This window comes from Chanodichthys erythropterus, chromosome 21 (genome assembly GCF_024489055.1).
Source record: "Chanodichthys erythropterus isolate Z2021 chromosome 21, ASM2448905v1, whole genome shotgun sequence".
Taxonomy (NCBI): Eukaryota; Metazoa; Chordata; class Actinopteri; order Cypriniformes; family Xenocyprididae; genus Chanodichthys; species Chanodichthys erythropterus.
Genome location: NC_090241.1, coordinates 37189412 through 37204224, shown reverse-complemented (window position 1 = coordinate 37204224; position 14813 = coordinate 37189412). Strand labels below are relative to the sequence as shown.

At 37.6% G+C, this 14813-nt stretch overlaps 1 protein-coding gene across 2 annotated transcripts in view; it reads left to right on the top strand.

Moving 5' to 3' along the window:
* arhgap9 (Rho GTPase activating protein 9) overlaps positions 1-14813 on the top strand; it is a 40969-nt gene that overhangs the window by 13482 nt on the left and 12674 nt on the right. For both annotated transcript variants that reach the window (XM_067373232.1, XM_067373230.1), the window contains exons 4-14: positions 3619-3843; positions 3937-4011; positions 6503-6559; positions 7941-8090; positions 8449-8517; positions 10110-10171; positions 10677-10764; positions 10848-10943; positions 11260-11358; positions 11923-12040; positions 12114-12233. In XM_067373232.1, the coding sequence (XP_067229333.1) occupies positions 3619-3843; positions 3937-4011; positions 6503-6559; positions 7941-8090; positions 8449-8517; positions 10110-10171; positions 10677-10764; positions 10848-10943; positions 11260-11358; positions 11923-12040; positions 12114-12233 (1159 nt within the window). The remainder of the gene's footprint in view (positions 1-3618; positions 3844-3936; positions 4012-6502; positions 6560-7940; positions 8091-8448; positions 8518-10109; positions 10172-10676; positions 10765-10847; positions 10944-11259; positions 11359-11922; positions 12041-12113; positions 12234-14813) is intronic.

Below are 14813 nucleotides of genomic sequence, written 5' to 3'. Positions count from 1 at the left end.
TTTAGATACGTCAGTGTCCTCATAGACAATCATGGCACCTCGGACAAAGACTCTGCATGCCAATTTTCAAGTCAGTTGGACTAACGGTGAAGTAGTTATAGCCACTTTTCAAGTTTTTTTCCTGTTATAGTGCCACCAAGTGGCCAGTTGTTGCGTCCTTTTTCATGCGACCACAGAATGAGCTCTTACATAGCTGTGCCAAGTTTAGTGAAAAAATCTCATTCCGTTCACAAGTTATAGCTTTTCTAGTAAAAGTGGCTCCGCCCACTTCTAACGTTTTGGCGACCCCTAGAGACCGTGAATTGAAATTTCAACTTTTTTTTTTTTTCTTTTTTTTTAAATAATTAAACAATCAGACTCCGGAGAATCTCGCTGCACTGGTTTGGTGTCGATCAGGTGAAAAACCTAAGACTAGTTTGCAAAAGTATGTTTTTAAAAAAATCAAAAACACTAGAAAATTTCAAAAATCAATAATCAAAACAGCAAAAATTGAGTAGTTTGTGAATCATTTGAACATTTCTATGGTAAAAGAGTTGTCAAGTATTACTTACGTCTTTCCTCACATTCCTTCACCATTAAAACATGTGCTGGAATTCATGTGACTAGTAAAGCCCCGCCTTCTTTGATTTGATTGGCCATCTCGATCATTTTGACACTGACAAGCGCTGTTAGGCATTGCCACATAGATAACTGACAGGAAGTGATGTCACTCTGAATGTGCACAATAAAATCGTCAGCGGCCCCAAAAAGTATTTAGACACTTAAAGATTTGCACACGCACACTTTATAACCCAAACATCAGATGAAAAGAAGTTTATCTGGTCTGAAATATGGGCGACTGTATCTTTAAATCTCTCCATGCACCAGTTTGTTTAACTCTATTTATTTTCACTGCCGTCTGTTGTGCATATGCTTTTGTTTCCAGGGTGCGACAAACTCTCAAACTCTCGTTCACACCCAAGCGCTCACACACACACACACACACACACACACACACACACACACACACACACACACACACACACACACACACACACACACACACACACACACACACACACACACAGCCAGAGCAAATGTGCCCTTGGTGGAAAAAGTTCAAGGCTTCATTTCAACCGCCAGCTGTTTCCCCTGCAGCACGCTTCAAACAACCACGGATGCTGCAACAAAAATATTCAGGCATAAATTTAGGATTAATGTATTTGAATTGCATATAAAATTCCCATCTGTTTGGATGACACAGTTGTAACATAAACAAACAAACAATCTTAATGTGATTCATAAAGATGTTAGTTTTACATAAATGAAACTTGAGTGCAGAAATCTGACCTTTGTTTATTATTAACTCTTTGCATGTATTTGATTTTATTGAAATAATCAAAATGCATTGATTCAAATGGCTTAGAATCTGTATAAATGTGAAAATTACAAGTATGAAATATGACGAGCTGTGAACAAGCAACATTCAACTAGTTAAAAAGATTGACATCATGTCTGTCAAAATGACTGAGATGGCCAATCAAATCAAAGAAGGCGGGGATTTACTAGTCACATGAATTCCAGCTGTAGGGTGTTTTTTTTGGTTCACTGCAATTTTAAGGAGAAAATACTCAGCGGTGGTGCTGACTGATGAATTTACACATGGTTTGTCTTATTAAAAATACCACAAATGTGACCCTGGATCACATCAATTTTGAGATTGATGAATAAATAATTGTTCCATGAATGCATGGTTTGTTAGGATAGGACAATGTTTGTCTGAGATACAACTATTTGAAAATCTGGAATCTGAGGGTGCAAAAAAATCAAAATATTGAGAAAATCGCCTTTAAAGTTGTCCAAATGAAGTCCTAAGCAATGCATATCCACTCACAAAAATACATTTTTGATATATTTACAGTCGGAAATTTACAAAATATCTTAAGTTAATATCATAATGATTTTTTGGATAAAAGAAAAATTGATAATTTTGACCCATGCAATGTATTGTTGGCTATTGCTACAAATATACCCATGTGACTCATGACTGGTTTTGTGCTCCAGGGTCACACATAAAAAAACTCGGTTCTTTAAAGCATTTGTTTGAGTGCAGCATGTTTTATTCTCTGTAGAAGGAGCTGTTACAGTCGTCCAGGAGTCGAGCGTGTGAGAGACACCTGCTGGTCGTCTACAGTATGACTCTCGTCCCGCACACGCCGCGTGGCCATATGGCATCATAGGGACGAGTTACATAATCCAGATCCACACTGTTCTCACCTCAGAAAACATCCCTCCATATGCAGCATCTCCGCTGGAGATTTAAAGCACATAAACAAACCGTAATCCATCGCTCAAAGCTTTTAAGTGCACTCGAACTCAACTAAAGTGCATGAAATGACATCAGAAAGCCTTTTACATTCGGCCCTGATTTATTGTTCGGTGGCTTCTAATGGTTTATCTTCCTTCTCTGTATTGTTCACAGTCACGTCTGCCTGAGTTTTAGGCCACTTCCTCTTGACAGTTGTGGCTTCAAGCTGTTTTCTTACTTAGAGACGTGTACGCCTATAACCACACTAACACACACTGCTCACATATAGTCCCTCTTAAGTTCACTTCTAAACCAGGATAATCTTGCACATGTGCTAATTAGTCTCACATACACAAATTAGACGCACACTAAGAGGGTTGAGCCAGAAATCATGCTTACATTCTGCAAAAAGAACAGCAGTTACTTTTATAAACAGATTTCAGAGCATTTGATTGGTCGAGTCAGTGTTGCTGAAATAGAACAATGTTTTGAAAACAAAAATTATGTCACCATTAAAGTTTAACTTCCTCCGTGAACTTCATTTCATGCATTGTGGTGTTTGATCCAGTGTTGTTATTGTTAACTAAAATGAAAAATATTAAAAATAGTTTGGTAAAGCTAAAATTAAAGTATTAAATGAAAAGTTTACTGATTTCAAATTTTTGTTACTAAAGTGCTAAAATATATTAAAACTAAAACTGAAATAAGAAACCTGTCATTTTAACTATACTGTAAAAAATACCTGTAAAAAACTAATTTATTGAAACAGTAATATACCATAAAAACAATGCATTCTGGGTAATATTTGTCATTTTTAGAAAAGAGGTCTATAGGCTACTTTCTTGAAAACAACAAAAAATATTACCCAGAATGCATTGTTTTACAATATATTACAGTTTCAGTGGAAAACGGTATTTTACTGTATATAATTTTTTTTTTAGTTAATTTTTAGTGTCGTTCAAAAATTGTTTGTAATTTAAAAAAAATAAAAATAATGGAAATTAGAAAAAAGTGAAAATAATTTTGTTGAACTATTAAAACTGAAATAAGATAAATTAATTGTTTGTTAATTGAAAAGCTGAAATAAAATAAAATATTAGTTTTCTAATTTCTAGTTTTAGTTTAAGTACTAAAACTGATGAAACGTAAACTGTATAGAAATATATAGTTGTGTGTGTCTGTATATGTATATATATATATAAAATTCAAAATATTATTAAATATTACAATGATCTATAAATAATACTAAAATAACATGTAATTCAAAGTGCATTTTCTGTGAAATACAAGCCATATTTCTTTATAACCTCTCTAATGTTTCCTCTCCTCAGCTCTCATCATCAGCCTACAATTCCCAGAGTTCTCTGTCAGAGCAGGGGAAAAGGCAGTGGGCGGAGCCTCCCAAGCCGTCGCCGGGTCAACAGCCCCTCCAGACGCTGCAGCAGTGGGAGCAGTACCGCGACCCCGGCACCGGACGCTGTTACTACGTCAACACCGTTACGAAGGAGCGCTCGTGGAAACCTCCGCGCCGAGCCCGCGAGAGCAACGAAAGCAGGGTGAGCGACCAATCAGATCCTGGAACCAGACCACCATCGACCAATCAGAGACACTCTTTTCTAATGCATCTTCCTGTCTGTCTGTGTTTGTAGGGTAATGTGGTTCAGCGTGACTTCAGGCACCTGTCGCTCCCCTTACAGAACTCAGGAAGCAGCGCGATGCACAGGGTACGGCAGAAATTACACACATTATAGATGTGTGAAGTTCAGTCGGTTTGCATGTGATCATGGTTTTATGATGTATGAAAGTGATAAATATCTGCTTAAAGAGGACGTATTTTACCCTTGTGCTCCACTAGAGCAGGTTGATTATTTTCCTCATATTCTCCATTGTTGCAGCTCCTCTCTTCCCAGTCTGTCAGTAACGCTCTGTTTAGTTCCTGTCTCTATGAAGCTCCTCCTTCTGAAAAGCACAATGTGCTCTGATTGGTCGGCTGGAGCAGTGTGTTGTGATTGGTGTTTGGGAAATGTCCCGCCCCTTACCATAACCACCAGCTTCAACACACTACTAACTAACTCAACCAGGCCCCGCCCCTTTATTCTGCGTATGAATTATTTAAATGAGGAATATTGGGATGTGTTCTCATTCATGGAAGGAAAGCACACACACACACACACACACACTCACAGGAGCCGCAGGAGAATCTGCTCACAGATTATAAAGGAAAGACGGTCAAATGAAAGGAGGATTACACTCACTGATGCTGATTTATGTTATTTATTGTTGAGTTCAGCTCATCTGACGACCAGCGCTGTACTGATGATAAACCACACAACTATTAAATATGGTTTTTGTTAAAGGTGCCCTAGAATCAAAAATTGAATTTATCTCGGCATAGTTGAATAACAAGAGTTCAGTTCATGGAAATGACATACAGTGAGTCTCAAACTCCATTGTTTCCTCCTTCTTATATAAATCTCATTTGTTTAAAAGACCTCCGAAGAACAGGCGAATCACCTTTAAAGGGCACCTTAAATAGAAATAAAGCTCAAATAAAATATTAATATTTAACCATATTTCATATTTATTTAATATTTAACCATAAACTTATATAAAATATTTTTAAGTTGAAGTATTTAAATGACTAAAACTAAAAAATAAGAAATATAAAAAAATAAAACAAATGACAAACGCACAAAATTTAATAAAATAAAAAGTTAATTTAAATTCATTAAAAAAGTTAATGTAAGTGAATTAATCTATCTATCTATCTATCTATCTATCTATCTATCTATCTATCTATCTATCTATCTATCTATCTATCTATCTATCTATCTATCTATCTATCTATCTATCTATCTATCAATCATCTATCTGTCTGTCTGTCTGTCTGTCTGTCTATCTATCTATCTATCTATCCATTCATCCATCCATCCATCCATCCATTCATCTATTCATTCATTAATGCATCCATCCATCCATCCATCCATCCAGCCATTCATCTATTCATTCATTAATGCATCCATCCATCCATCCATCCATCCATCCATCCATCCATCCATCCATCCATCCATCCATCCATCCATCCATCTATTCATTAATTAATGCATCCATCTATCCATCCATCCATCCATCCATCCATCTTTTCATTCATTAATGCATCCATCCATCCATTCATCTGTTCATTCATTAATGCATCCATCCATCCATCTATCTATCCATCTATCTATCTATCTATCTATCTATCTATCTATCTATCTATCTATCTATCTATCTATCTATCTATCTATCTATCTATCTATCTATCTATCTATCTATCTATCTATCTATCTATCCGTCCATCCAGCCGTCATCTATCTATCTGTCTGTCTCTTTTTTTCTTCCTCTTTTTTTCAAATTCATGTTCCACTTTCACATTTTCTAGGTAAAATGAAAACATTTATTTTTTTTGCACAATCAAAAACAAAATACAACAAATACTCTGAGATCTTGTCATATTTTATTACTATAGTGAATAAACTGAATGAATGAATGAAATGTTCAAGGTGTCTGAATATATTTTGGTTTGACTGCATATTTTCTCTTCTTTTAATATCCGTTTCTGTTCGAAGCGTCAGTCAGATCAGCAGTAAACTGTGTGAAGGAACGGTTCAGTCTGTCAGTTAAAGAGCTGCACGTGTCAATGTGTCTTTCACACCCTTCACAACTCAACTTCCTTATAAGCGCAAACAGTTAAAGTGAGGAATAGAGAGAGATGTTGCATCTTCCTCCTGTGAAGAGGAAGTCGATCGCAGTGAGTTGAGCTGAACTGAATTTGACTCTGACAGTCAGAATGTGTTGATGAAGACGCTGGACTATAATCTCCTGACGGACACTGGAGATCTGCTGCGCTGTGAGTTCAGACGGATGCTTTTCATTTGAAAGAGGAAGAGACGCTGATTCACATCTGACACGACTGACATTGATAAACAAACAGCTGATCATATTTAACGACGCGTCCTTATTAGGAACAGACGCAGTTATTATTTCAGTGAGTGTCAGTGTGTTTTAGACTCATCTGAGGGTAAATTGTGTTTCGACCCAGTTCTGCTCTTGATGACTCTTTTCTGTGTTTCCACTGAACTTTAACGGCTAGTTTCAATCTGACTGTTTGTTCCTTTTGCTGCAGTTTGTGATCGTGAACATTTCTGTCATGAACCATTTCACATTCTCTTACAGCTGTCACCTGACCTCACCTACATTACCCATGATGCCAATGGTTGGCAGCTGAATCAGGTGAGATCGATCTATCTATCTATCTATCTATCTATCTATCTATCTATCTATCTATCTATCTATCTATCTATCTATCTATCTATCTATCTATCTATCTATCTATCTATCTATCTATCTATCTATCTATCTATCTATCTATCTATCTATCTATCTATCTATCTATCGTTTTTCTTTTTTTTTTTATAACTTTTGGAATTCATGTTCCAGTTTCACGTAACTCTGACATTTTCCTGGTAAAATAAATAATAAAAAAATGTTTCTTTTTCTTTATACTATCAAAAACAACCAATACAATAGTATTTTATGTTTACATTGACAGTGTATGTAATGCCATATTTATTTGAACCAAATAATAATCTTAATAAATTGTTTTTATTGTGTATTTATTGTTTTTATTTTTAATCTAATCTAATCTAATCTACTTTGATCTATCTAATCTTAAAATTTTTTTTTTACTTTTTTGTAAATTCATATTCCAATTTCATGTAATTCTGATATTTTTCAGGTGAAATAAATAAATAATAAATAAATAATGAAAAATTTTCTTTTTCTTGCACTTTGAAAAAACAACCAAAACAATAATATAATTTATGCATTTACATTAACAATGTATTGAATGCTATATTTATTAATCCCAAGTATTAATCTAAATAATTTGGAGTTTTTATTGTTTTTATTGTGTATTTATTGTTATTTTTTGTTGTTTTTATTTTATTTTTGATCTATCTAATCTTACATTTTTCAGTTATTATTTATTTTTACTTTTTTGTAAATTCATATTCCAATTTCACGTAGTTCTGATATTTTTCAGGTGAAATAAATAAATAAATAATTCTCTTTTTCTTGCACTATGAAAAACAACCAAAACAATAATACATCTACATTAACAATGTATTTAATGCTATATTTATTAAATCCAAGTATTAATTTTAATAATTTAGTTTTTTTAAAGTGATTTAACATTAATTCCAGAATATTAACTGTAAGAAATTGGTAAAAATGTTCATATTTTGTGTATATTTTCGAGTCATTTAAAGTCTGGACGTGACAGAACGAGCCGAAGCGAAGAAGGCATTGCCTCTTTCTTTCTATTTCCTTGTATTTGTGTCTTTCTGATGGTTTTGGGCCGTTTGCATGTGATCCCAGAATAATCCGCAGCATATGGAGGAATCGGAGCATGTTGACCCGGGTTAGCGTGCCGCGGTCACATGGGGGTCTGATAAGCTGCTTTTGACCGCTGCTGCTGTAAACGAGTTTGCTAATTGAGTTGAGTGCTTGGAGGATAATCAAATTAACCTGAACATTACTGAAATGAAGCGGCTGAATGTAATGTAATTGAATCTGAAGTGCGTGAATCTAACCTGCCGTGTTCCTCTGGCAGAGCATGCAGCGCACCTCGTCGTTTGACGCGCCCCGCTCCACCTCGAGCGTCTTTGAGGATTCACACCGCAAGGACTCCGGGGGCGTGGCCCACATGAGCCACTCCTACTCCATGTTCCTGCAGTCACAGAGGACATCTGCAAACGGAAAGGCAAGACGCGATCACAGACCGTCTCGCACACTACTGCTTCTAGTTCTTGAAGCTGAGCTGTAAAAATACATGTGATGCTGCAAGAAAGACAAAGTCCTGTCAGTGCTGACCGGCTGAAGGGCAGCAGACAGAGAAAAACACAGTCCTTTTCACTCTTTTAAGAGCCCCTAAAATGATTCAGTCATCAGTGAAACCTGCTTTAAATATTTGTGATTTATATGCATGAAAAAAGCATTCCATCAAAAGACACATGCACTGTACTGCAGTCATGTGGTGTAGTTACAGCATCTAACAGCAGGTGGTAACCATTAACAAAAAAGTCTTCACCATATTTCTATGTTTCTTCTCCTCTCTGCAGTCAGACTACAGGCTGGTGGTGGAAGCGCCTTCATCTGACAGCTCACCAGATAGTGAAGGTGTCTCACCGGTGAGAATCAATCAATCAATCAATCAATCAATCAAAGATTAAGCAAAAATCCAGCTGAAAAGACACTGTAAAAAGAATATGTATATATGTTGGTAACGTTAATCTCTCAGTTCTGACTTTTTAGGGGTTCAAGCGCTGAAACTCTACTGTAATTGTTAAGATTTCCAAGGATCAGCGTTCTCCTCTAAAAGTGATCGGTCAGATCAAACCGGAAGTCGCAGAGACTTGAAACTTTGAGGGCTGGTTGTACTCACACCGTCTACAATGTCACCAAGTCTCGCACCAATCGGCCTGACAGGGGCGCTACAGCGGTCAAAAGTATGAAATGAGTCCTGAACCGTTTGAATCCTTGGCGAAATTTTCGGGTGTTTTGGATTTTTTGAAAATCCTACTTTTGCGAACTAGTCCTAGGAACCACACCAGTGCAGCAAGATTCTCCGGAGTCTGATTGTCAATAATTATCAAAAAAAAGTTGAAAGTCCGATTCACGGTCTCTAAGGGCCACCAAAACGTTAGAAGTGGGCGGAGCCACTTTTACTAAAATGGCTATAACTCGTGAACGGAATGAGATATTTTCACCAAACTTGGCACACCTATGTAAGAACTCATTCTGTAGTTGCGTGAGAAAGAACACGGTGACTAGCCACTTGGTGGCGCTATAACAGGAAAAAAAAAAGTGAAAATGGCTATAACTACTTCACAGTTAGTCCGATTGACTTGAAAATTGGCATGCAGAGTCTTTGTCCGAGGTGCCATGATTGTCTATGAGGACATTGACGTATCTCATAAAACATGTCCGCCATCGGCCAATGAATTTTGAGCAGCTATCAGTCAAGGTTAACGGAGGCCGATTGGAACGAAGCTCGTTGGATCTGTTTGACTCACAGCTCTAGAGAAAGAAATCAGCCACTGGGGGGCGCCTTCACGTTTTCATGTTCGTTAAGTATTGTGTATCACGTGATTTTTCGCACACGCCCACATGGTAGAACTCCTCATTCTGAGCAACTTTGCCTCTAGGAACGCCGCTGTCCATCGAATCGTTCGTTAAATATTGGAGATTATTTCAAAAACCAACTTTGGCGAACTATTTCCTATGATAAATTGACTGTATTTGCTGTAAATGTTCTTTTCCATCTATGATCAAGATGATTACAGGTTTGCTAATTAAAACATAAAATCTTTTTACGCAGGCCTTAAAGCACTTGAACCCCGACATTTTATTTCTTACAATTCTGAGTTTATAACTCACAATTTAGATTTTTTTCTCAGAACTGTGAGATATAAACTCGTAATACAGAATTGTGAGTTATGAACACTGTCTGAATTATGAGATAAAATTTTGCAATTAGCAAATTTTTATACTGTGGCGGAAACAAGGTTTCATAAAATATATATAATTTATATTAATAATAATAATAGTAACCTGAAAGCTGAATTCAAGCTGGTCTAATCTGCTCTTTTCAGCTGGGTAGATGTACACACAAATGGATTAATCCACACTGGTTCTGATTATGTCATTTAAAACCCATTTACACCGAAAACTTTTACTGAACACACACACACACACACACTGACCGACTGTGTCATGACAGGAACTGGAAAAGGCCGGTCTGCTTAACAAAACCAAGATAGCAGAAGGAGGCAGGAAACTGAGGTGAGCTTATCTACACACACACACACACCTTGATATGCAACATGAAAACACACACACACACACACACACACACACACGAGACCTTTAATAAAATGAGTCACTGTAGATGGATCTTGATTACAGACAGATTTTGGCTTGTGCTGCAAAAAAACTGCTTCTTCATCAGCACTTCTGTTCTGTTTAAAGTGTTTCAACATCTTTAAAACAAGATCAAATTTACTTGAGAAGCAAAGTTGCGAGAGATATGAAGACTTTTTCAGAGAATATGTATTTTTTTGCACCAAATTGGCTCATGTTTGTCTCTAACCAGATGAAGATTATGCTGCTTAATCTTAACCAGATATGATGAACAAAGAGTGGTTCAGAAGATGGTGTTTTTTAATTACTAGCATTTTTGAGCCATTTAGGAAACAATAAAGGACAATAAATGAGTGGTTTTGACCTAAATGGCGTCTCTTTGCTCAACTTACCTGGATTTTTTCGGGTTGTTTTCTTGTTTTTGCAGGAAAAACTGGAACCCATCATGGGTGGTGCTGGTGGGAAACAGTCTCGTCTTCTTCAAAGACCCTAAAAGCCAGAATCCTGACAGCTGGGTGAGACTAATATCATGAAAGCACTTCCGTATCTTATGTTTTAAAAGTGAAATATTGCTGAACGTGTGTGTGTTTACATGCAGAAGCCGGGTAATAGCCGTCCGGAGAGCAGTGTGGATCTGAGAGGAGCTCAGCTTCAGTGGGCCAATGATCTGTCCAGCAAAAAAAACGTCTTCAAGGTTAGAAAGAGACAGAAATTAGATTAAACAGAGACTTTTTACTAGAGCAGATGTCGTCTCAGACTTGCCAAGACACTAAAATCTGCAATCAGATTTCAAAACATTTTTATTTCCCCAAAGAAACTTTAGGAGAAACATCTGACACAAAGTTAAAACAGTCTTAGTGTGTTTCTGGGTGAGGTGTTAACAGTGCAACATTTACTATTTAGTGTTCATTAACTTCCTCTGTATGTAGTAACTTCCTCTGTTATAAATTTGAATTGATAAAACGCTGAACAGAACAACACTTCATATGTGTGTGTGTGTGTGTGTGAAGCTGCGGACCATTACGGGAAATGAATTCTTGCTGCAGTCAGAGACGGACTCTCTCATCAGAGAATGGTACAGAACCATCCAGAACGTCATCGACAGACTGGTGAGTGAAACACACACACACACACACACACACACACACACACACACACACGCACGCGCGCACGCACTCACACACACACACACACACATTCAAAAGTTTGAAGTTGGTATGATTTTTTTAAATGTTTTTTTTTTTTAAAGAGTCTCTTCTGCTCACCAAAGCTGCATTTATTTGATCAAAAATAAACAAAAAAAATGTGAAATATTTTTACAATTTAAAATAACTACTTTTTATGTGAATATATAGTAAAGTGTAATTTATTCCTGTGATCAAAGCTGAATTTTCAGCATCATTACTCCAGTCTTCAGTGTCACATGATCCTTCAGAAATCATTCTAATATGATGAAACATTTATGATTATTATCAATGTTGAAAACAGTTCATATTTTTGTGTAAACTGTGATACATGTTATTTTTCAGGATTCTTTCTGAATAGAAAGCATTTATTTGAAATAGAAAAGTTTTAGAACATCATAAACATCTTTATTGTCACTTTTGATCAATGCGTCCTCGATGAATGAATGTATTCATTTCTTTTAAAGCATCAAATCCGCTGTGTTGCAGGATAAAGAGAATCCTCTAGATAACGTGCTGCTGTATTCTCTGAGGAGAGCCGGATCCGTCGAGATGTTGGACCAGAGCGGAGACGAGGACGAGAACCGTGGAGGATTCAAGGCATCGCGTAAGTTTCAAACAATCATCGGAGAATCCCAATCCTGCGTCACTCACTGGACTCACAGTCTCTGTGTCCGCAGTCCCTCGCTCCACCTCTTACATGGAGAACTCGGAACGCAAGCGTGTGAAGAGCCGTTTGAAGAAGCTGATCCTCAGGCGACCTCCACTGCAGACGCTGCAGGAGAAAGGACTCATCAAAGGTGAATCGTCCAACAGTGGAAGAACTTTTAGGATCAGATGGATCTTAACCCTATAAAGATGCATGAATTTCTAATGCCACTAAATGATGAAGATGATCTGATAAACCTGTCGCACACAATCTCCTCCTGTCCTTCTGTCTCTGACTGAGAGTTCAGACTCTTTTATCCAGTTAAAGTCTTTTAGTAAAATTGTACAAACATCCTTCAGCTCGTGCTTCATGTGTCTTTCTGATCTGAAATTTGCACTGATTTCTATCAAGTAAACGTACACTAAAAAATGCTGGGTTAAAAACGACCCAAGCTGTGTTGAAAATCGACAAATCCAGCGATTGGGATGTTTTAACCCAGCGATTGGGATGTTTTAACCCAGTGAATGGGATGTTTTAACCCAGCGAATGGGATGTTTTAACCCAGTGAATGGAATGTTTTAACCCAGCGATTGGGATGTTTTAACCCAGTGAATGGGATGTTTTAACCCAGTGAATGGGATGTTTTAACCCAGCGATTGGGATGTTTTAACCCAGTGAATGGGATGTTTTAACACAGTGAATGGGATGTTTTAACCCAGCGAATGGGATGTTTTAACCCAGTGAATGGGATGTTTTAACCCAGTGAATGGGATGTTTTAACCCAGTGAATGGGATGTTTTAACCCAGTGAATGGGATGTTTTAACCCAGTGAATGGGATGTTTTAACCCAGTGAATGGGATGTTTTAACCCAGTGAATGGGATGTTTTAACCCAGTGAATGGGATGTTTTAACCCAGTGAATGGGATGTTTTAACCCAGCGAATGGGATGTTTTAACCCAGTGAATGGGATGTTTTAACCCAGTGAATGGGATGTTTTAACCCAGTGAATGGGATGTTTTAACCCAGTGAATGGGATGTTTTAACCCAGTGAATGGGATGTTTTAACCCAGCGAATGGGATGTTTTAACCCAGCGAATGGGATGTTTTAACCCAGTGAATGGGATGTTTTAACCCAGTGAATGGGATGTTTTAACCCAGTGAATGGGATGTTTTAACCCAGTGAATGGGATGTTTTAACCCAGTGAATGGGATGTTTTAACCCAGTGAATGGGATGTTTTAACCCAGTGAATGGGATGTTTTAACCCAGTGAATGGGATGTTTTAACCCAGTGAATGGGATGTTTTAACCCAGTGAATGGGATGTTTTAACCCAGTGAATGGGATGTTTTAACCCAGTGAATGGGATGTTTTAACCCAGTGAATGGGATGTTTTAACCCAGCGAATGGGATGTTTTAACCCAGTGAATGGGATGTTTTAACCCAGTGAATGGGATGTTTTAACCCAGTGAATGGGATGTTTTAACCCAGTGAATGGGATGTTTTAACCCAGTGAATGGGATGTTTTAACCCAGTGAATGGGATGTTTTAACCCAGTGAATGGGATGTTTTAACCCAGCGAATGGGATGTTTTAACCCAGTGAATGGGATGTTTTAACCCAGTGAATGGGATGTTTTAACCCAGTGAATGGGATGTTTTAACCCAGTGAATGGGATGTTTTAACCCAGTGAATGGGATGTTTTAACCCAGTGAATGGGATGTTTTAACCCAGTGAATGGGATGTTTTAACCCAGTGAATGGGATGTTTTAACCCAGTGAATGGGATGTTTTAACCCAGCGAATGGGATGTTTTAACCCAGTGAATGGGATGTTTTAACCCAGTGAATGGGATGTTTTAACCCAGTGAATGGGATGTTTTAACCCAGTGAATGGGATGTTTTAACCCAGTGAATGGGATGTTTTAACCCAGTGAATGGGATGTTTTAACCCAGTGAATGGGATGTTTTAACCCAGCGAATGGGATGTTTTAACCCAGTGAATGGGATGTTTTAACCCAGTGAATGGGATGTTTTAACCCAGCGATTGTGTTGTTTTAACCCAGCGAATGGGATGTTTTAACCCTGCGAATGGGATGTTTTAACCCAGTGAATGGGATGTTTTAACCCAGTGAATGGGATGTTTTAACCCAGTGAATGGGATGTTTTAACCCAGTGAATGGGATGTTTTAACCCAGTGAATGGGATGTTTTAACCCAGCGAATGGGATGTTTTAACCCAGCGAATGGGATGTTTTAACCCAGTGAATGGGATGTTTTAACCCAGCGAATGGGATGTTTTAACCCAGCGAATGGGATGTTTTAACCCAGCGAATGGGATGTTTTAACCCAGTGAATGGGATGTTTTAACCCAGTGAATGGGATGTTTTAACCCAGTGAATGGGATGTTTTAACCCAGTGAATGGGATGTTTTAACCCAGCGATTGGGATGTTTTAACCCAGTGAATGGGATGTTTTAACCCAGCGAATGGGATGTTTTAACCCAGTGAATGGGATGTTTTAACCCAGTGAATGGGATGTTTTAACCCAGTGAATGGGATGTTTTAACCCAGTGAATGGGATGTTTTAACCCAGTGAATGGGATGTTTTAACCCAGTGAATGGGATGTTTTAACCCAGTGAATGGGATGTTTTAACCCAGTGAATGGGATGTTTTAACCCAGTGAATGGGATGTTTTAACCCAGTGAATGGGATGTTTTAACCCAGCGAATGGGAT